The sequence below is a fragment of the Cyrtonyx montezumae genome, unplaced genomic scaffold (genome assembly GCF_038088225.1).
Source record: "Cyrtonyx montezumae isolate F1298 unplaced genomic scaffold, pur_monq_1.0 scaffold_1, whole genome shotgun sequence".
Classification (NCBI taxonomy): domain Eukaryota; kingdom Metazoa; phylum Chordata; class Aves; order Galliformes; family Odontophoridae; genus Cyrtonyx; species Cyrtonyx montezumae.
Genome location: NW_027071825.1, coordinates 15063963 through 15086574, shown reverse-complemented (window position 1 = coordinate 15086574; position 22612 = coordinate 15063963). Strand labels below are relative to the sequence as shown.

General features: G+C 39.0%; 1 protein-coding gene across 1 annotated transcript; it reads right to left on the bottom strand.

Annotated features, from left to right (window-relative positions):
- Positions 1–436: 436 nt before the first annotated feature.
- Positions 437–16942, bottom strand: CDC7 (cell division cycle 7). Its single transcript, XM_065741449.1, has 12 exons — positions 16897–16942; positions 14652–14752; positions 12290–12376; positions 10296–10431; positions 9608–9701; positions 9383–9525; positions 7877–8132; positions 7242–7337; positions 6345–6520; positions 5005–5087; positions 2443–2592; positions 437–1526 (listed from the first exon to the last, which is right to left on the bottom strand). Exons 2-12 carry the CDS (start codon positions 14743–14745, stop codon positions 1150–1152), a joined length of 1692 nt encoding a protein of 563 aa, XP_065597521.1. The 5' UTR covers positions 14746–14752; positions 16897–16942; the 3' UTR covers positions 437–1149.
- Between the last annotated feature and the right edge of the window lie 5670 nt (positions 16943–22612).

Sequence of the window (22612 nt, the reverse complement as noted above, 5' to 3'; positions counted from 1 at the left end):
GAAATCAAAGTGGAAAAACACTGTAATAAATTTCAGTCTCCAAAAGTATCATGGGTTTCTAGAGAGGTAACTGCTGAGCATAACGTGACTTAATTTGCACAATGGCTAGAGGGTACTGAGGTGGGGGGCTGGGGGTGGTGTTGGGATTCCGATTTATGACCAGACAATATCTAGCTTCTAACATGAGGTAGTAAGACTTCCCTGGTAATTAAGATACTTCTGCTATGACATCTATATATACTGGCACTATCTGAAAAGTACTATATATCACTGAGGAATTTATGCAGAAAAGAAAGCTGCATCATTCTTCCTGAATGGAAGTATCCCACAGGGAAACCTTACCTAACTATTCTTAAAGAATCATTTCTAGACACGCTTCTGAAGTTATAAAAACAAATCCTTTATTTAAAAGATGTTCTGTGAAAATCACTTCCATAACAGAAATCAAAACTATACATGTCACACAAGGCATTCTGAAGGCAGCAGTTGTTGTGTACTGACAGCTACCAACGGCGTAGAACAAATATGGGCTATGCAAAATGAGTAACTGCAGTTTTCAGTGTTGCTTGAGTAGGAAGGAACAGATTGGGGAAGAAAACTACTTCTAAAACAGTGATGCTTTTGTTTTGATGATAAAACATGCACTATCTGTCCCTTGTTCCAGCAACACTCCCAAAGTGAAACTGTTCTCTGAAAACCATCTGAAGAAAATTAATGCACTTTAGTCTCCCAGGTGCTAATTGGGAACATAGCAGGGGTATGCAACTATGGAAAAAAGTTTCAAGCACTTTTTCATTTCAGTCATATTTAATACAAATTTGTATGTTTTGGGAGTATCTTGAGAGTTAATCTTAGTGTAAGAAACTCTTCAGTTTGAACAAAGTTAATTTTCTTAGAGAACAGGTATGCACAGTAGCAACACCCCAAAAGCATCTTAGGATTTGACTATGCTAGTAATGTTTACATAATATTTACATCTGCAAGTATTTTTAAACTAAAGTCACATTTGCAGTCCAATTGTGTGTGACAATTTCAGTAGTGCTGTGCACAGTGTAATGGTATTTCAGTAAGTGTAAGGGCAATGGATTAAAACTCCTTCAGTATCTCATTTTCACATCAAATGTACAAAAGCACAAACAGAGTATGTTCTCACAGTCTCATGCCTTTAAAAAAGGGATGCAGCAAAGCATCTTTTGCAGTTATTCTTGTTGCAGGATTTAAGTCTAGTAGCTTATCGAGCAGGTCATATGCTTCATCAGGAACCTGATCCCATCCTTTCTGGTCTGTTGCCTTACCTTCCGAAGCACCACCACCTTCCTGACAGCTCTTTAAGTGTTGAATTTCTTTTCTGAGTGTCCCAGGAGCGCATTGGTTGTCTACTTCAACTGGTAAAGCAGAGTCCTCTCCAGATTTGCTGGGCACATCACCCTGGGATCTGTTACAGCTGCTATTTGTTCCTCTCAGCTTCTCGCAGAGAGTTCTTAAATTTTGTGCTGGAACAACTTGGGTACACAGAACTGATTTACCTAGGAACAAAACAGTTTTTACAGTCAGTGACATTTCATAGTCACAGAGCAAGTTAAATGAAGTTTGATTCAGAGAAATTTCAAGTATTGAAGCATAACTGACATTAGTTCAAAAAAAAAAAAGGCAGCCATGTTTTACAGTAAGGGCCCCAGCAAACCAAAAGTATCTCCGCTCAGAACAGAACTGTGTTTTTTCATGAAGTTATGAATTGACAAGTCATTGCTCAGTTCACACAGCATCACTTCCCATTTCACTCTCATCTTAACAGAACTGAAGATTAAAAACCCAGTTCAGTTTATTGCTTATAGTACTGATTTATACACCTCTGTCTGGAGAATTAAAATTGATGCTGCCATTTATGCTTCCAGGTACCAAGTGCTTTAACATTTGGTTTGCAGACAACTATGAAAACAGTTATTTCTGTTTTTGTGCTCTTTTTTCCTTCCCTCCAAACAGGCCCTCATGTCTTTTTTTTTTTTTTAATTTTATTGGTCCTTCTTGAAGTTGGATAAAAATGCAAGGTTTACGTCATCTAAATATTAAGTCAGTACAACTTAAGGCTCCATGGCAAATAAACATTACTTCAAGAATTCTAAGAAGTAGGAAACTGGCATAGTTTACCTCAAGTGGCCCTGACTTAATGAAAGGCAGCAGACGAGTTAGGAAATCCACAGAACGAATTACTCCACATAAATTATAAAGGATAGAAAAATAGCATTTTTTCCTAAACCTCTTACGTGTGGATAAGTAGTGCTCTTTTACATGCAAGAAGTGTGACTTACCTCCAAAGTGACTCCCAAAACTTAAAAATTTGTTTAACATAAAAACAAGTCCCAACTAGATTGTAAATCATTGTATTACACAGCAGACCAAGCATACATTCTCCCCTTTTCCCCATAATTAAGGTTTGCATACCAAAAGTTTTAGCAGCCTGAATGGTTTCTCGAGATCCACGAACTGTCATGATTTGTGCCAAAGCAGTTAAATCATCGCTAGCTTTGTAAAATGGATACCGTCCACTGAGCAGAGAAAGGAATACAATTCCTGCAGACCACATGTCAATTGCTGCAATAGAAAGCAAGCTTAGTAACAAGCAAACTCACAACTTCATCAAAAGCAAAATCCCAAGTTCTTTAAAAAGAAATTATGACCAGCTGTGTTGTTATCAGAGAAAGTAATGTTCTGAATTACTTACAGGCTGTGGTCACAATGATAATGCTAAAACAGTGTAAACTGTTGTACATAAAATCAGTTGCCTGCTTTTATAGAGAGAAAGTACAGAATTTCTCACGTGAGTAATTTCATTAGTTTGCTTAAAAAAAAAGTACTGAAACAGCATATGAAGGTACTCTGCTCGGGAGCTGAGAGGGGAAAAGAGAGCTGGTTTTGATACTTCACTAAGTTTGCTTAGATTGAGAAAACTTAAAGTTCATGAAGAAAAAATAATTCAGAATTGAATGAGCATCTTTTCTGGGACTGAGGTTGCCACTTAAGCATACTAAAAACTTTGTTGTTCTCTAATATGAAAACACTTGACAAGATAGTTTAAGAATTGTAATAGTTATTCATCCCTTTCATTGGGTTATGAAGAGTACAGGGAGTTCTCTGAAGGAAGAAGCCAGAGCATGATGGAAACTTTAGTTCTGAATGTTATGGGAATACCTGTCTGCTGTAATTTTTTGGCTAAGCTGCACATTTTGAGAGATGGTAAGGAAAGTGAAGGAGGGAGTCTGAAGAATTCTCAAATTCTAAAGAGAAAAATTAAATTGGGAAATAAAGCTATAATCAACCTGTACATCTTCCAGAAATAGGTGATAAAATATGCAGTAATTAAAAAACAGTATTGGCAAAGAAATCTGATACTATGAAGTTGATCTGCAGACGATTCAGTGTGCAAAAATGTTGCATCTTTAAGGAAAAAGTTTTAGTAGTACTGTACTGATGTTGATCATAATACCTGCTTATGTTGTTACATATCACCCTTAGTACGTGGTTGGGAAAGATAGACATTAAGGTGAAGACTTTTAAAGATGTTTATCTAGCTCTTCCTGATATTGACAGACAGTTACATAGTAGAATGACTAGTATGTCCTCCAGTTCTGATAGGGTTGGGATCATCAGCAGACTGCAAGATCTTGTGCAATGACATCAGAATCATTATTCCTCTCTGTGCATTTGCCTAGTGGTTAGTATCTTATTTCATAAATATTAGTATTAGTCTACCAGTTCTAATTAAGCACTTCACTGACATATTACAAAAGGTTTGCACCACTGACTCAGTACCTTTAGTGCCGAACCCAAGGGTTTCCAGATTTACCCACATTTTTTGTAATCCTGCTCTCCATTACCCTAGAGAACAGAAAACTGTCTGAAAGCACACTGAAGACAACCCTGTGTCCAAGATTTCTTAAGTATGTCTTCTTTCTGCATAAACTCTGTCTAGACAGATTCAGGGATTGTCTAAACTTGTCCTGGATTTCTGGATGTTTTCTAGCTCCTAAAGCTGGCTGTTACTGCCCAGGCACAGTGACTCCAAGTGGGCTGCCATACCTCTTGAAATCCCAGCCACGCCCACAGCTCAGATGCTGTCTTGAATAGCATTAAGCTATCAAGGGATATGCTGATCGAATGTATTGTAAGGCTACTCTGAGTGTGTATAAACACTTTCAAGTTAAATAGCGTGAACTGACTATTTTCTCACAAAGTACTCAACAAAAAGATGGCCATAAACTTATTTTAAACATTAATTTTGAGAACATTTGTATTTATCCTCCATTTCCATAATCAAAACTTCTGGTCATACATGACACATTTAACTTTGTTTGTACCAGTCCTTCAATTCTCCATGTACACACATCTTCTCCCACTCTATTTGCAACAGCTAATGCATTAACCATCCCACTGTTCTGCTCCAATACTTAACAGACGATTGAAACTTATGAACTTGATAGGTTTTAGCCCTGAAATTTACAGATTATCTATTTAAAGAACTAGCAAAAAGGAAAAAAGTACTGATTCACTAACACTTCATAAAAATGATAAAAATTGCACTCATCCAATTAATTTTGTCTATGACAGCAAAATACATGCGTCAAACTGTCTAGAAAAGGCTAAAGCATATCCCTCTAAGATTTATTTAAGACTTTTCTTGAATAAACAAGCCAATAAGCCAAGAAACTTGATAAAACTTACAACTTTGTTTTCTTTTAAAACACTTGCTATTGAACTCCTGCATATGGCAGTACCCCTCAAAAGAATAAAGACCTATTCAAGTTTCAAGCACAGGAAAATATTCTTAATTTCTTCTGAGTAATAAACCTTAAATTAAATTTTGGAAGCGGTTGATAAATGTTAGAAGGTTAGATAATAAAATGAATTTGATAAGGAAACAGCCTAATATACAAAAGATAACATCGATGCATAAATGGCAGGTTTTAAAAAAAGAAAGGCATTTAGTTTTTGTCCGTCGTGTAGTACCTGTTGTCTGAGTGGGGCACTTTGTCAGTACTTCTGGTGCTCTGAATCCAGGTGTTCCTGCTCTGGGAGCAACTTGCTGGCACCTTGTAGTAAAAGACAAATGTGTTTAGAATATATACACTGAGAAATAAGTTCTAACTGTAACGATGTTTAAAATTATTAGAATATACTTTTGTGAGATATGTAAATCTGCCTTATTCAGCTTTTAAGTCTGAAGCATTTTATAATTATTTAGCGTATGATTATTATCTCATATGAGATAACCTGATTATAATTGCCTATTATATTATTGGTCTTGTTATAATACTTAGAAAGAATACTTACTTCATTCTTCAGTCACAATGGTATTTTCAGTTTCATTCAATGACAAAACGTGTTTTCACAGCGAACTTTAAAGTTAAGACTAATTAACCAATGGCAAAAAATGCATTAGTTTCTTGAGTGTGGACGTTATGGCTTTTTATTAATCCAGAGCAAACTAAAGTTCGCTATTTCTGAGTGTTGACAAGAACTTACTTCTTGTTAGATTAACTAGAAGGTGTGAGATCATTACTAAAAATCTTTCCTGTATAGTAAATCCAAAGCACCTTCCTTCTGCAGGCCAACTTCCTCGTATGTCTAGCAAATTCCTCATGACTCATTTCTGAACTGACTTCGATAACACCAGATTTTGACAGTTAGGGAAGAGAGGTACCACAGTTTCATGACTGTGCCTCCCAAGCGGAATTCTCTGCATGAATTTGCGTTCCCTAATGTGGACATAAAAGGTAAGGGTAGATCATAGCCAAAATGAACTACAGAGGACTGGATTTGAACAGAGTTTAGACTCTCTGACCTATCTACTATTAAAATATTTCAAATTAAGAAATACAGCACTGTCATCTTTCCTTTTTGTTCTGCATTTCATGATTTCCAGAATGCAAACAGCCTGAGAAATGTATTTAACCTTAAGTTCTCAGAAGGGAAGAGTCCAATCACTGAATTTTAATGCACTTGGAATAATTTAGGCCTATTAGATAACTGCTCAATGACAGATCATTGTCTACTCTAAGTGCTGTAATTAACTCAGGTTATTTTCTACAACAAAAGTAGGCAGATAATTAAATACAACAGCAACAGAAAATCATTAACAGTGAATCTCTTGCTGCAGATAGCAGCAATCCAATTACTCCATGAATTCCACAAACTATTTTTTTTAAAGAGTACACTTAGTGTCTTATGGGCTGCACAGATCAAATGCTATCTTTCACCTACTAAATCAGCTGTCTAGTAAATTCAAGTTTTTTGACCTTATTTGACAGGATAGCATGCAATTTTACAGCACTGTTGAAGCAAATTACCTTGAAAGGCAAACACTGCAAACTCTGTCCGTTGCATAACAGTCACAGGTCAGGTTTGATGGACAACTACTGGCAGCTTTCCTGCTCACCCCATTGCTCACTGCTTTTGTAGAAATAATCTTCTTTGTTACTAACTTTCTAGATGGAACATCTACCATCTTTGATTGTTTAATGAGCTGCAAAACAATTATTTTTAGAAGGTGAAATATTTAAGAATTCTCTTACAGATACGTGTCTCAAAACTACCGAAAAGACTCTCATCAGCAAAGAGCTCCAATTTTAAAATAGACAATAGCAAATCTTTCTACCAATATTACAACATCTATAAAACATACTTCATTTTTCAGTGGTTACAAAAAATTAATATCCAGTGGATATTTTGTAGCTTTAAGTTTGTGGGTTTTTTTTCAAGTTGTATTAAATAGTTAATGCCACAACAACAAAGTGATATTAATTCTAATTCTACAATAGGATGATCACTGTTAGACATGCCTTCTAATTTAGTTGGGGTTTTTCTCCATGTCACATTAAAACCTAACTAGAAAATGAAAACATTTAGTATACACTTCTTTTCTCTACAGCTTTATTTGCAAAATAAAAGCTAAGGTTTCACAAACTCAAGCAATCTTGGTGGAAAGGTACACGTGTAGGAAAGATACTAAATAGCATACAAACAAGATGAGCTGGGGAGACAGGTATATAACCACTTCTTCAAGAGTTTCAAAAGGGACTGAGACAAATTAAAAACTCTTCAAGCCTTTCAGTGAAGTAACAGTTAAGACTCTGCATTCTTAATGGTCTGCTGAGAACCTTTAAGGTCCACAGGGTTCTGTCCAAGTAATTCTAATCTGTCTAAGACATAGCAAATTGCTCTAACTGATGAGTCATGTTTCTTACTTTTGTATTTGAGTTCTCCTGGTATGTGGAACTATAGATGTTGAAATTCCTCTCTCCAAAGACAGAACGTTGGGCAGAATGGTGCACAGAATCCTCCTACAACATCAACAAAGAAGACAATAAGGATCTTATCCAATCAGCTGGATACTAGGAGTTCAAGAACTGTTACGTGACATAAAACTGGAACATGTACACAGTAAGTCATCTTCAGGCATCAGTTCACCAAGCAGAACACTAAAAACGTGCTCATGGAATTAATCACATCTCATGTGCCCCAAGATGATCTGAAATGTCATCTGTATTGCATTTGTCATATACGTGCAAGTAAGCATACATGAGCAATTATTGTATGGGGAGGAGTTTAACAGCACATGGGATTTAAAAAATAAGATTTAGGGCAGTCTAGAGTAACTCATGTTAGAGTTTTATGCAGCTTTCAATGCTGTATTATATGTAACAGATACTGAATTATGACAGTAATTTTACATAAAACAAGCTACTTCATTGTGAAAACTGATTCTGTGCATCAAATCCTGCAAGATCAGCACAGCTTTTGTTTCAGGTATTACATCTCCCCCTGTTGGATGAAAAAGTATATTAAACATGCAAAAATATTAATGAAAGAGACTGATAACCTTTCCTCCTCTTCCATGTTTAATCTGTGTTTTTGAGTGTGAGCTGGAGTGTGACCTTTTATCAGTCGCTCTTGAGGCTAACTGCTGAGCAGTCTGCTTAGGTGCTGTGACACTGACAGAAACCCCATTTCCCAAGGCTGAGTTGGGATTACTCTGGGAGTAACTTCCCTGCTGGCCTTCAGAATGGGCAGTTTTGAGAAGTTCAATTTTTGTATCCGGAGTTCCTTGTGCCAAGCCGAAATCTACCAAGGCATACCTAAAAGAAACAAAGTTTGAATCAAGAGTCAAAAAGTATCAACCAGTTTTATCAACTACTCATTACTTGTTTATTCACCGTTTACTCCTCAAGTTGCTCATATGCTGTTGTCAGCATCACAGGTCTCTTTTCCTTCTCCTCTGCTTGTCCTGTGTGTCTGGCCCTATTTGTCCCCTCATTTTTACACCATACCTATTTCTTTTTTTGTTTCTTGTCATGTAAGCTTTTAAAGTGTGTACCTTCACCACTGACATTTTGAAAGCTATTCCAAGTAATCTCTTTCTTGGGTTCTCATGCTACAGTTCTGAACTACCTCAGCAAGCAGCCAAGTAAAAGTGAATTGACCTGTCACAGACAGAGGCACAAATGCAACAGTGAAGACAGCTGGAATAATAACAATGCTAAAGGTTTTGCCAAACTTCAAGCAATACTACTGTAAACCACTTTCTTTAACCAGGTAGGACTACCGTAGTTCATATTCCAGATTTGTCATTAAAAGAATTCTTTTTTTGGTTAAAATTGGTACAGCAACAATCAGGCTGCTGTCTCTGGGTCTCAGACAAACTCAGTTCCATAGCCTTCACGCGTTAAGTAGAGAGGATGTCTCAAACAGTGCTGGAAATGCAAAATGATCGTGGAAATTCATTTTAACAGACAAAAATCAGAATTTTTCAAATTTCAAAGTTTGTGGCTTAGCAAAATATGATCAAGATTCTCCAGGAAACCTTCACTGATTGCATCTTACTCACCAGTCACCATAGGACTGCAAGTGCTGAAACAGTACCTTACTACCTTACCCAACCTGTTCCCCCCAAAGAAGACTTCTTACAGTCTTCAGCTACCAAATGCACCAGCTATAAAAATTCATGAGTGGAAAGTTAGAAATACCAGCCTGTGCTTAGGAAGTATCTATTGGCTTTTTTTCAGGACATTACTGATTTTATTGTCATTAAAAAAATGTTGTATCTACATTCACCAGTGAATTTTCAATTTTTCAGGTACTTGTCACTCTGCAAGGCAGATATTAAATTAAATGTCAGAAAAAATCTTTCCATTCTCAAATTCCTAAACACCGAAATAAAAGTTTTACAAATTAAAAAAACAACAACAAAAAAAGGCATTTTTAGCTTTATTACTTAAGCACATGTTAGGCAGCTGGAAGGAAGAAAACCAAAAGCCTCATTTACTCTGTTCTGCCAAGGCACACATCCCCAGACGAGATCACAATATGGACATCTGGACAGACTTACTGCTTCAGCCTCCTGTTGTAGAGAAAGTTACTGGGCTTGACGTCACGGTGAACAATACCAAAGTGATGAATGCGCCTCAATGCTTTAAACAGATTAAACATGTATTCTTTCACTTCTTCAAAGGAAAGAGAATTCAAAATGTCCTGAAAGATTATTTGGATATTATTATTATGCAACTCCTTTCAAATAAAAAGTTTTACTACAAATAAGAAGTCTGGGACTCACCAAGAAGGATTCATGTTCCAGATATGGCATAACAATAACCACGTGATCATTCTTCCTAAAGCAATATTTAACTCCCATCACATTATCTTGTCCCCTAAAAAGAGAAGCAATGTCACTGAATGAAGACCAGAAGATGAATTTTGATTTTCCTGTAAACTTCAGTCAGGCTTTCTTTTAATATCTAATTTACACCTTGGCAACAGTCTTATTAGCAGTAATCATGTTGTTCTCATGTCATTCTTAATTCCATTTGAGTTCTGCAGTTTGTGATGAAAGCTCTACAGATTTGGGGGCCATGGTTTGTTGTTACCACTGCATTCAAATGAAGGAGTTCACGATACCAGCTACTCTAAAAAGCTGTCACTGAGTGTACACTGGCCACTAGAACTCATTCCTAAAACTGTAATTTCTGATTGAGAGATGATTTTTTTCCAAGCAGCTGTTCCCACGAAGATACACTATGGAACTTCTCAGATAAAAAATGTAGTATGGTCTGCAAACAGACTAGCAGAAAAGGACATTCATTACAGGTAAGAATCCTATTTGTTCCTGCTGTAAGTCTCAAATATTTTTCAGGTTAAAAACAAAAAAAAAAGCAAGTGAAGTGCCAAAACTTTACATAAATAAATGCAGATCAGCTAGACAATATTCAGCAGTTTAATTGACAATTCTGATTTTTTTTAAGTACCCTGCTACTGTGAGGCACTGAAGTTCAGCAGCAATTCGCAGAGGGTGACTGGTTGGAATCAAGTGCTTCAGAGCCATTTTTTCTTCACATCCTGTTTGTAGTCGTGCTGTGGCCAAGTAAACAGAACTAAAAGTACCTGCAAAAAGGGATAAAAACATTGTCTTCAGCATCTTTAATTAAGTCAATTTAGATTTTTAGAAAAAAATGATTTAAATGTTCACAGTCGCACAGAACACATGACACTACATCAAAAGCAGATTCTAGAAGAGAAAATAGGCAGTTTCTTTTTTCTATTACTGAATTCAGTGATCTTGTATACCATTTTTTTATGTCAGGAAAAATGCAAATGTTACACTGTCTAACTTGCCTAGGACATAGAGCTCTTTGTAAATTTCCTATCTTTGATTTGCTTTCTTGTTTAGGTAGCTCTCTTTCATCTGACATCCAACTCCTCTCTCCCTGCAATGTAAGTTGGCTATCTAATGCTAATCTGGATAGTACTGCTTTCACTATTCAAAGCACTTCTGAAATCATTACGTTTTCCTTAATTCTGTTATCTTATTTATAAAGTAAGGCTTCTCACTTGATGCACAACTTTACTATTTGTTTACCCCCAGCATTATCCCATAGACAGAACATGACAGGCTCCTGAGAAAGGGAGCGTTGACACTGCACAATAGTCATGCAGCTCTAAGTGTTATTATTACAGTTTTATCTGTTACAGTTGTAAGGGTATCCTATAATATCTCTGGGAAGGTTAGTTTACCCTAATGATCTGAGATATCTGAACATACAAGTCAAAGCATTCTTCCCTATGAATAAGCAGTTCAAATTTACTTTAATTATATTTTAACTACTGTGTTTGTGTCATGCTAAATTTAACAGTCCGTAAGTGTATATGTACATCAAAATGCCAGCAAAACCTGTATGTATTCATAAAGAAATCTAGTGTCCCATAAATTCAGCAGAATTGCTCATAGCAACATAGGTTACCAAGTTGACCTAAGACCCTCATTTTGGTGGTGAGAACTGCTAAAACAAAACAGACTCCTGAATGGAATCCTGAGTTGAAGCTTGTCTTGTCATTATGCCACAGAACTGCTAGTGGTATTTTTGGCTTTCAAGAGCATTGTTTGCTCCCGTGAGTGAAATTGGAATACTATTCATAACTGGAGATTTAGCTTGACTATTCCAACTTATTTATGACAAGAACAACACGTTTTCTAGAAATTTTGGGTCACTGTGCAGAATGGGGCTTTTTACTTTTTTTGACAAACTTTTAGCCCCCTAGTTTGCCATCACAGTTACTCCATTGCAAAACAGCTACAAAACTATCCTGTTTCTCATAAACATCTTCAAGTGAGGAGTGTCCTCAGTAAAGTTTCAAAACATGTTGAAATCCCAGACTCAGAAGCCACTAGGAATCTACTTATAGTCATACCTACCTTCAAGTAAATGTAACTACAATAGTACTTCTTGAATGTCAGGAGTACCTGAATGTTCCAAAATTTGATCCCGTGTATCCTAAAACCAAAACCCAGCACCAACAACAGAAACTAAAGCGGCTATAATATTCCAGCCTCCTCCTCCACTTTTGTCCATAGTTTCAGTAGAAACAAAGCCAGTAGTTAAATATGTCAGAACATAAATGCACTTAAATAGATTTTCCATGTAAAAATGAACAAAGTTCTCAGACTTATTGGGCTTTCTTAGACTTATTTATCTACCCCCAAAAATGTTAGCTGTCAAAAGTAAAATGCTGGTTTTGTGAAAAGCCTTTTATAAAACAGATGTTCTAGAAACCCTCTTGAAATATTTCCTAATTAAAACCCCTATGTGTTCAGAAACTGAACTACAATTACTGCGTATACCAAAAAGTAAATCAAAAGGCATCTGGCTTTAAATTGCACATACCGGCGTTTTAGTTTTATACCTGTTAAGTTATACAGCCCAAAAGAGACGTAAGTTTAAGCAAGCTAAAATAAAACATTTACCTTCTCCAATTTTTTCCTTAATTCTGAACACATTTACAAGCTGTGGCACTGCTTCATAAAGTTTTTCAATATCTTTTTTTATTCCTGCTGTAAAAAGAATGGGGAAAATCAGTTGGGAATTTTATTGCTCGATTCAGTATCTGGTCTGTACTTCAGATCATCAATCATACTTCAATTTCTAGTACTGTAAGCTGACAAACAGAAAGAAAAACAGGAGAGGGGTACCTGTCCTTGCTGGCATTACTCTCTGCACACTTGATCATCTTCTTTACACTCCCTTACATGCAGCAGCTTTCTGAACAATTTTGCCTACCTGTCACCTAGAAATTCCTGAGAGGGAAAAGCTATTTGAAAAGCTCATTGTTTCCATGAGATATGCAAGGTCAAAGTCATAAAAGACAAAACTCTAATAGTTTACATAAGCAAAGGAGTGCATCCATGAGATGCTAATCAAGAATCAAAAATGTAGGAAAATCATAGATCACTAATACAATTTCTTAAAATGTTACTCACGGTAGTAAATACCAAAAAGCATATATGCTCTACACTTAAATTATTGTACTTTGTGCTGCAATCACTAGATGGCATGACAAGGATGTTGTACTCATTCCTTTCAAAACTTAGTTTTCCACTCAGTTCCTGAATGCTCCTATTTTAATTGTTCTCTATTTCTTTTGAAGCTGAGTATGAAGCAGGGTTAAAGAATACTTGATTACGCAGAAGTATGCAAATAATTGGTATTTGGAAACTAAAACAAATGGAAAAAAAATAAGTTTATCACTTCCATTCTAAATGAATAATAAATTCAATTTAACAAAAATATAAATTGTATTGCATACATAAAAATGTACCGTGTTGAACCAGAATAATGAGAATTATTTTCAAAATATCACTGATATGCCTGTAACAAAGCATGGATTAGTAAGGCATGGGCATTACCACTGGAGAGGATAGTAGTGTTATTCTGAAATATCCTAGACAGACCTTCACACCAAAAGGCCATGTGCCATAGACAGATGTAGAAAGTGGTTTGAAATGCTGATATGGTTCTTAACAGCTCTGCCAGAACTGCCTTGTTTAGAACTAGATTGCTATGCAACCTGCTCCAAATAAAGCAACCTACAGCTTTGTTCCAATGCCTGTATCTGAGTTTGACTTCTGAAAAGAGGAGTATAAGCTTCAGTTCCTACTGATTACACAGAATTTGGATTGGAACTGCTCCAGTAAAATTGCTCGGTTGGAAAAAAAAACTTAACCTTGGGAAAATGCAAATGATTCCAATGAGGACTTGAAACCCACATCTTTTAAGTCCTGAGAAACCAGCTGATCAGACTTCGAGCTGCTTGCTGTCACCAGACTGATGGCCCATGGTAGACAGTAACAATAATGAAAACTCTCACAAATGCTGCAAAATGATCTGCCAGCTACTCTGTTTTGTGAAACCAAGTTGAAAAAGCTGAACATTACCAGAGCACTAACAGCTGAGTGATCCTAGGCCACAGGAGTACCTCAGGTACCGAGAGAATTTAGCAACTCAATATAGCTTTGCATGTGAAAGATCTAAAATCAAATAAACACTGACTGGCCTTGTCGACAGCAGCATAAACATCATCCGTTCTCTTCCAAAGAGTCTGAATCCACAGCTGGGCATAGCACTCACCCCATTGTTGGCAAAACAGTTTAAAAATGCAGCCATTTTTTGCAACATTTTTATTCTGTGAGATTTTAAAGCAATTTATTCACTTCCCAGAATGACAAGCTTTTGCAAAGTGAGACATTAAATGCTATTCAGCATTGCTCTAATTCTGGACACGGATGTGCAGCAAAATGACAGAGGACTATTTCTAGGAAAATCAGTAGCCATTATATATAAACTCTCTGACCACCAGCAATTACTGAGTAGGGATGGTGCCTGTGTCCAGAAAGCCCAGATTTAAGTAAAGTCATAAACAGACAAAATAAAAACAGCAACAAAAGCACTATCAGAGCACGTGTCTGTAGTTCAGCTTCTCTGGCATGAGCAAGAACACTGACACACCTACATAATATTCTTGTCTGGTAAGAACTTTATTCGCAAGAAGTCCCTTTTGGAATTCTATTATCTGTTAAAATAATACATCCTGTAATAAATAAATAGGATAAGGGAACTGTGACAAACTACTGGTGATGATTTTGTAGCCACATGGAAACCAGGAATAAGCTTGATGTCAATAGCAATTTCAAACGTTCTCATTTCATTAATACTTTACACAATATGATCCTATGCTGACAGCCTTATAACTGATGTTAAAACTTCCTGAAGTGATGAAGAAGCACATCAGCAACAAAATGTATCGTTAACAGTCCCTGTTTTAGCATGTACCTGAAAGCTTGCTGTTCTGCACGTGCCTTCTGCTTGAGTCTTCAGCCTGATGAGGGCACTGTTCATCACAGTGATACTTCGACTCTGTCTCCATCGCAAAACTACAGAAAAAAATCCAAGACCTTGAAAACCACTTCTGGACACTTGAGGGAGCAAATACATCTTAAAATATACCTCACTGCCCTGCACTCAGTATCCAAAATGAAACATAGAGAGTGTGAGCAGTTCTACTGTGGTCCTAAAATCGCAAAGCACCTTCCATCCCAGAGAAAAGTCAAACCACTAAACCCACTTTATTTCCAGTAAAAGGTAAGAAGGGGTAAGGGAAGGAAGAGAGCAGGATAAGCTTAGGCACATATGATTTTCTTTAATCTGGCGTGTTTGCTCATTCATGTTAAAGCTGTATCTTTTTCCTGAAGTTTGCTTTGAAAATTGAGGATCTGGTTCATGTGGAATTAGCTGCATTGTATACCACAGCACCCCTACAAAGACAGAAAACCTGAAAACATACAAGAGAAAATCTTCTCAGTACATGTGATTTCTCCCTCTTCTGGAGAACTTAACCAAAAAGCACTGTTATTGTTCTAATCTCTCATAAAAGAATAGAGCATATTTATTTCAAAATGCTTCTTTCGAAATCTTTTAAGAAGAAGCGTAAATTAGTGTACTAGAACAATTTAAAAAAAAGATTCCATGAAGAGATGTGGAGCACCAGGGAAGGACAAACAGTGATAAGGGAGCCCAGCATCACCATCTCTCATAGTGGCACCTTTTCTGTTCAAGGATCTTCCTTGCTCATAACTTTGCTAAGCCCACAAAGTTCTGGCTGAACTTTTCTACAAGGGGGGAACGTATTTTGAAAAACTTCAGATGAAAGGATTCCTCTACTTCAGCGAGCTAGAAAAACACTTTGTCCCCAAAGAATCCTGGCTACCTTTATTCTGTCATTCTCATGCAGCAGAACGGGGACAGGCGACAGCCTCTTTCTGCGAGGGAACTTTGCTGGAGTGCAGCTTGCAGAGGCACTCCGCAGCCTTTTCCAGGTAGGCACTGCCCTGCTAGTGCTGAGCAGGCAGACGAGCCTGCTCCAAACACACATCGGCACAGCCTCATTAGTGGAGCAAGAAGTGCACATCAGCACCTGGAAGCACTCACCGTTGCCGGTGTGCTGACATGGAGCCCCAGCTCCAGCATCTGCCACTGCAAGGCCGGTGTGTTCAGAAAGCTGCAAGCAAAGCTGCTCAGACTGCAGGACCTCGGGAACACAGGCAGTGTGGAGGAGGCTCAGTAATTCAGCGTGCCCCTTCAGATACTTTGTGTTAAACAGGAGCTGATGGCTGCAGATGTGATAAGGGAATGAATGCCTACAATACCTGAATATGTTTTAAAATAGCTTACAGATGTGGGAGTGGGCCTCACGGTTATAAAACGGAACCTAATGGAGTTTGATCTGGTCAGGAACTTAGTTTTTACATTACAAAACATTTGAAAGGGATCATTTGAGAGAAAAAAGAGGAAGATGGAGATGATGCAAAGCTTCAGCTCAGTTCACCCCAGCTGTCTCAACTCCCATCGCAGAAAAAAGTGCTCCAAAATAAGGGGAGGGCAGGCAGAGGAACAGCTCACACAGCTCCAGGGCCCTTCGAGTCAGGTCCCGAGCGCCCAGCAGCCGTCCTCGGCTGCAGCATCGCCAGCTGCCAAAGAGCTCCGGCAGCAACGCGACTCGAGCAGCACCGCGCGCATGGCCGTGTGCCAACAGCGCAGGAGGAGCCGCACATCCCCGACTCGAGCTGAGTAACGCCGGTCCTCGCAGACAAAGGGCAAACATCTGGAACGTGTCACAGCGGGTTAGCGTTACGCGCAGCCCCGGCAGCAAGGCTCCCGGTCAGACGCCGTGCCGCGGGCACTCGCACCGCCGCTGCGGGCATCCAGAGCGGAGCTCCGAGGCACGCGGCGTGCGGGAAGCGGGGCCGGACCCCGCGGGGTACCCCGGGCTGAGCCCGGAGAAGCGGGGCTGCTCGGGCCGCGTCCCGCCGTACCCTGACGGGCTCACCCGCGGGCATCAGCCCGGCGCAGAGAGGGGCCTCCTCGGGGACGGGGCGCCGGGGAAGCGCCAACGGATCGCAGCGGAGGCATGAGACGAGCAAGCCGCGCTGCTACCTAACGAGGGGCTGCCCGGGGCCGCGGTGCTGCGCGGGGATAGGGGGCGCGAGGGGGTTCGGGAACACGCGCGGGACTCACTCACGCGGCCGCCGTGACGCGCCGGAGTTTTGCCCGCTGCCGCCTTTTGCCGACCGACCCTCCGCGACCAATCCCGGCCCTCGGCGGAAGCTGCTGCGGCGGCCAATGGGACGACGGGCCGCAGTGAGGCGCGCTGCTATTGGCCGGCGGCGGGGGAGGCCCGCCCCAGCGGCGGGACGGCGGGCTCTCCGCTTGCCTGCTCGTCCGCTTCCCGTTGTGCTGCGGCTGCGGGGCCGTCCCACGGCTGCCGGGGCGGCGAGAGCTGTATGGCGGCAGGGGGTGGCCCCGTGTGCCCGCTGAGCTGCTCGGTGTGGGCCGCAGAGTGTCCGCCGCCGGCTGTCTGCGCGGGGTAACGGCCCGTGTTAATCCTGCTCTGTGTGTGGTAATTGCGAGATAACTGGCAGCTTGGGCTAAGATCTGGTTCTCTTCAGATCTGCCATCAATTCAGCTGAGTCCTGTGGGGGTCCGTGAGACTGCTTCGTGTACGTGGTTTTTTGTGGGCTATTTTACTTTATTTTACTTTATTTTATTTTCTGACTTTTGGTCGTTATTTTGGGGTGAAAAATAAGCACTGGTTTTACTAAAGACTAGCCCTTCTGTAGTTGAACACAAATACTTTCATCCCTCGGTGAACAACAAGAAACCCTGAAGCTGCCAAGGTTCCCAGGGCAGTACTGCAGTTTGGCTGTTACAACACGCCGCAGTCAGCAAAAAAAGTTAAAAGCAGAAACAGGTTCCACTGCTTTTACTGTGCTGTATGGTCTGTTACGCGGCTCAGAAGGAGGGTGCCGAAACATGTTGCTAAGCTGCTTTGTGTTTGGGGTGTTTTCTTTTTTCCAGCAGTTCTAATCGGCACTTTCTGTTCAGAGCTCTTAACCGAGCCATGCAACAGCTTTAGCTCAGAGCTTTTGCTCAGTTAAATACAGAAAGGCTTAACAATTTAGGTTAAGGTTGAGGATATTTAAGAGCAGATTATAGCAAACATGAATTAAATGAGGGATAGTGACAAAATAACGACAGACAAATTCTGCTCTTTCTTTTATCCGTGTAATCTTCTAGAAGTTAGAAGGGTTGCGTAAGCATTCATACAAGCAGAATTATCCTGCTGCTAGCAACAGGCACCGCCATTTTCAGTTAACCTGGTGGGGCAGTCCTACCTGCAGTCACTGCTGAATGCTCTACTGCCATAGTTTTTCAAATTAATAATTGTGAAATAGTTGCTGATTACATGTATGAGCTGTGTGTTCAGCTTTGCTGCCTCCTGGCCAGGTCAGAACTGCAGCCTGCCTCTTGCTCTGTCTGCTTTTGTACTGTGAGAATCTACATACTGAACCATCAACCTTTCTATGAAGCTTTCATTCTTGACATTTTTTTGTTAGCAGTATCAATACTGTTTTTCTCCCTACCACTTAACTTGTGTTCATGGGCAGTGAGAAATCCCTTTAATTTAGTCTTCTAAAATAGATTCTACATATCTGTGGTTTCTGTGATATGTATTTTCTTCCTTCCAGCACCTAAAATCCTTTTCATTTAGACTCTCATCATTTATCTACCTTGATCACTTGTTCCTCTCAACTTCTTCCTTTTCTATTGATCTAAATGCATTGTGCTCCCTTATGCTGTCTTTTCATTGTTTCTGCTTCTCCATTATGTCAAATTTACATGTATTTGTTCTCATAAGCATAACTGCACTTGCAATATAATGTAATATTGTCTCTTATTTTATTGTCCTTCTCTTCTTAGTCTGCTAGAAATGCCAGCCTTGATGCTCACCTTCATTTATCTCCCTAAAAACATTTTTTATATTCTCGCTTCTCATCTGCTTGTGGGAGAAGTTCAGTCAAGCCAGCTGTGACTCTCATGGAATCATCTTCCCAAAATTCACCCATTCATCCATGTCTTTCTTCATGTACATATTAACAGAAGAATAATAGATTATGTATACTGTTTCCATTCCATTTCCTTAATAGTTGCTTAAGTATCTCTAGCTATTTTTGCTTTTATTCAGAATGAATGTAAAATAGGTAAAAACACAGCTTCTGTGCCTTTGCTAAAGCATGAAAAATGCTCCTGTTATGCTGGCTTGGAAAAGCAGAAATCCCTTTCCTTCTTTGGTGTTGGGGTAGAGATGCCTCCATATACTCATTCAATTCTTAATTTCCAATTCTAACAACGTACTAAGGCAGAACTTCTCAGAAGGAAAGAGAAGAAATTACATCAGCCAAATATGACATACAAAGCAGCATGTCTAATGCTTTACAAGTCAAACTGCTGAACTGTCTTCTCTTTGTGGCTTTAGGTTGGATCTGTAGGATGAGAAGCCAAATGACAAGCCAGGCCCAAGAAGAACATTGCTTAAGGCTGACAAGCAATTGCCAAAGCCAACCTCTGGGAGCTCTCCAAGAAAGGATCAAAACACTGCTGTGTGATTGCATCCACTGCTGCCAGAATCTGCAGGTGAATCAATTTTTTGTTGTTGTTGACAGATCTAAAATAGTCTGTGTTGGTGCCAGAACACAGCTATTAGCCTCTTCTTAGGTCAGTTAAGCTAGTGTAAGTCTCTTTGTGCTTATACTGTGCTTCAGTCTCTATGAAAAGTTCGCAAAAAGAAAACTGATGAATGTTTCCAGCACAGACAAAGGAAAGAGATCCTTACATCCCACTAGTGCCTGAAGTATTTAATCATACATTAGAGTAAGAAATTAGAAATGACTCAGTATACTACTAGCATATTACAAGTATAGGTTTTTGCGGCCCTAGCAACATATATGTAATATATAAAATTCTATTTTAATGTTAATATGTTGAATGCGTTATTCAGTCTTCATTAGCCTAAATGTTGTATTTCCTAACTTTTCATTCCTCTTATTGTCAAGCAACATGATTCTATGGCAGAATTTTCTCTCTTTAGCACCAGGTTGAGACAAATCTCTTTCATGTTATTGTGCCCTTTAGGAATACTGTCAAATTCAATCATTCAGGACTTATGAGTCTTGCACTAACATGAAGAGACTGATTTGAAAACCATGGGACTAAATTTTTTTCATTTTCCATTTCCATACTGTAACCATTTTACATGAAAGCTGAGATTGCCAGCTTTGCTCTCACATGCAAATGAGTATTCTGTAATGCTAGGGAGCCTTAGAATAATACACTTGGATGTGGCAATGACTGTCTATGCCAGTATTTTCTGATCAGTTAGAACTATCTAAAACGTCAAGAAATGTTGTGGTGTCAGAAAATATACTAGAATATAGCAGCTTCTACAGCCTATTTAGAGAGTTAAAAATAGACATAAAAATTACCCCAGGCAAAGATGCAGAGGAATTCTTGACCTTTCATAAACTAGGTTCCATCTGAACAAAGTATGTTTTAATAAGGTCAGTAAAAGACACAGACCTAAGAATAAATGATTGCAGGTTATCCTACACAATGGAAAAGTTTGAGGAGGACCAGTAAGTCAATTGGCAAGTAAAGTGAACACAGGTTCCACGTGTGATGTTGAAGCAAAAAGGGTCCATGCAAACCTTGTTGTATAGACAGAGTGCAGGTGTTAACAGTGGCAATTTTTACATGTATGTACAAATTGTGAAGATGATTCAAGCATAATGTGTACGACTCTGCAAGATGGATACCAAAACAATGAAATGGGTACAGAAAAGAGCTGTCAGAGAAAATGCTATGTAACTGAAGAACTAAAAATCTTAATTTAACTACTCAATCAAAAAGATTGAAGGTTCAGTTTACCACAATGTATATACACATGCACAGAAAGAAATACTGAATGTTAGGGCCCTTTACATCTACTAAGAAGTGACGTAGGAGGGAGTAATGCCTGGTAGCTGGAATCAAGCAAGTTCAGAAAGTGAGTACTGAAAGACCACAATCTTGAAAACAAAACAGGTAAGGGCTGTGGTGGACTTCTTGGCTCTTGATGTCTTTATCTTGTCTACTCTTAATAAATACATTTCTATATTCACAAGCTCTCCATGAACTCAGTCAATAATTCTTTTTTTACTACCACCACACATCTGTCTTTCCTTTCTATGCATGCCTTTTCCATCTTTGACTGTCTTGTCCCACTTGCACAGCACTGTGCTGTGGGGTGGGAAAGACAAATTGTAGGTAAAGGAGAGATGACCACACCCACTTTTTGTCCCAGATTACTCAACATCTCTCAGAGCACTTTCTCAAGGAGAGTCTCCAGCCCTTGCCTTTTTTTGCCACTTAGAAGAATACACTTTGTCCAACTGTGCTCTCTCTACCCAAATCTCATCCTTCTATATTCTGCTACTGCATTCTGTTACAGGGTCAGCTCATCAGCCATGCCTCAGCAAATGACTGAGACTACAGCCAGAAGCAAAGCAATATAGCCAGCCTGGAGTGATGCTTCAGAGACTTTTTCAGCCTTTAGACAAAGTTAAAGCTTTTCTCTGCAGCAACTATCTATCTAAAGTAATTTGAATGCTCTTGTATTTGCTGCAACTTCTGTGATTGCTTACAGCTTAACAGGAATACAGTGCCTGGCCAAAATGGTACCTACACAGCTAAGGGGAAAACTGGCATCTTACGCAAATTAAACTGAGTGCTTTTCTTTTCCCTGTGTTGTATGTTATCATTACATGGAACATCTGTTTGAAAGTGGAGTTACAGTTGTCATTGTTGTTCTCTCTATTTTGCCAGCACGTGAGGTGTGCTTTTTTAATAGTTAAATGAAAGATTCTGTTCTCCTAATAGAAATGTCAGTAGCGCTGTGCTTTTGCTCCTCTATCTGACATAAAGCTGAATCTGGTAACCTCACTTACTGCATAATTATGTTGTTACTGGCAATACTCACACATGTAAAATGAGAAGGACTTGGCCCTTTGGTCATATTTTTGTTATAAAAGATAAAATGAGATTTTAGGAAACTGCAACTTATGACCATGATATTTATGAGGCTGTCAGGATTGCACTGTAAAAAATCATATTATTTAATTCTTCACTCTGACACTAAAGCATCATTTCATTTATATGCAAATAAGAGTATATTCTACTGCTGTTTCTTCACTGAAGAAGCTGTTTGAATTATTCACATTTTATTAATAAAACTTCATAAATAAGTACTTTTTTTCTACTCAATTGGTAGTGGCCAAGGAGCGAATCTATTTATCAGATTTTGTTATTATGAGCTTCATAACAAAATATGAAGATTTATGGAGTACATAATTAGATATTATATGATTGTAATTGTAACATTGGGTATACAGATGAAATACATTTTCTTTGTCCATTTATTTCTCAGTAGAGGCACTTTCTAGGAAATGGACTAAACCCAGACCTCATCTCTGTTCCAAGAGCTGCGTGTGAAAGGAACAAAGCAATTTAATACCTTTGTGTTATCATACACACTGAAATAATTTTGAATAATGAAAATAGGCCTTAGAAAGACTAATGCGGTGAAAATGTTCTCTTCAGTGCAGAGGTGCTGGTGTGCAGACCTAGCATAGCTACATGTATGATATTACAATGCAGAGCCTGAAGCTGTCTGGTCTTTAAACCATCAGCATTTAATTTTCCCTTCAGGTACAGATCACGGTCAGAATATTCCAGAGGTGAACTCAAATCCACCAGAGTTGTAAATGAGGCTAGGCTGCCAAGGGCCTGAGCCCTGGCACTGAATCCTGGCTATGGGACAGTCAGGTCTGCAGCCTCCTGATAGGTTCATGTACAGCAGGGAT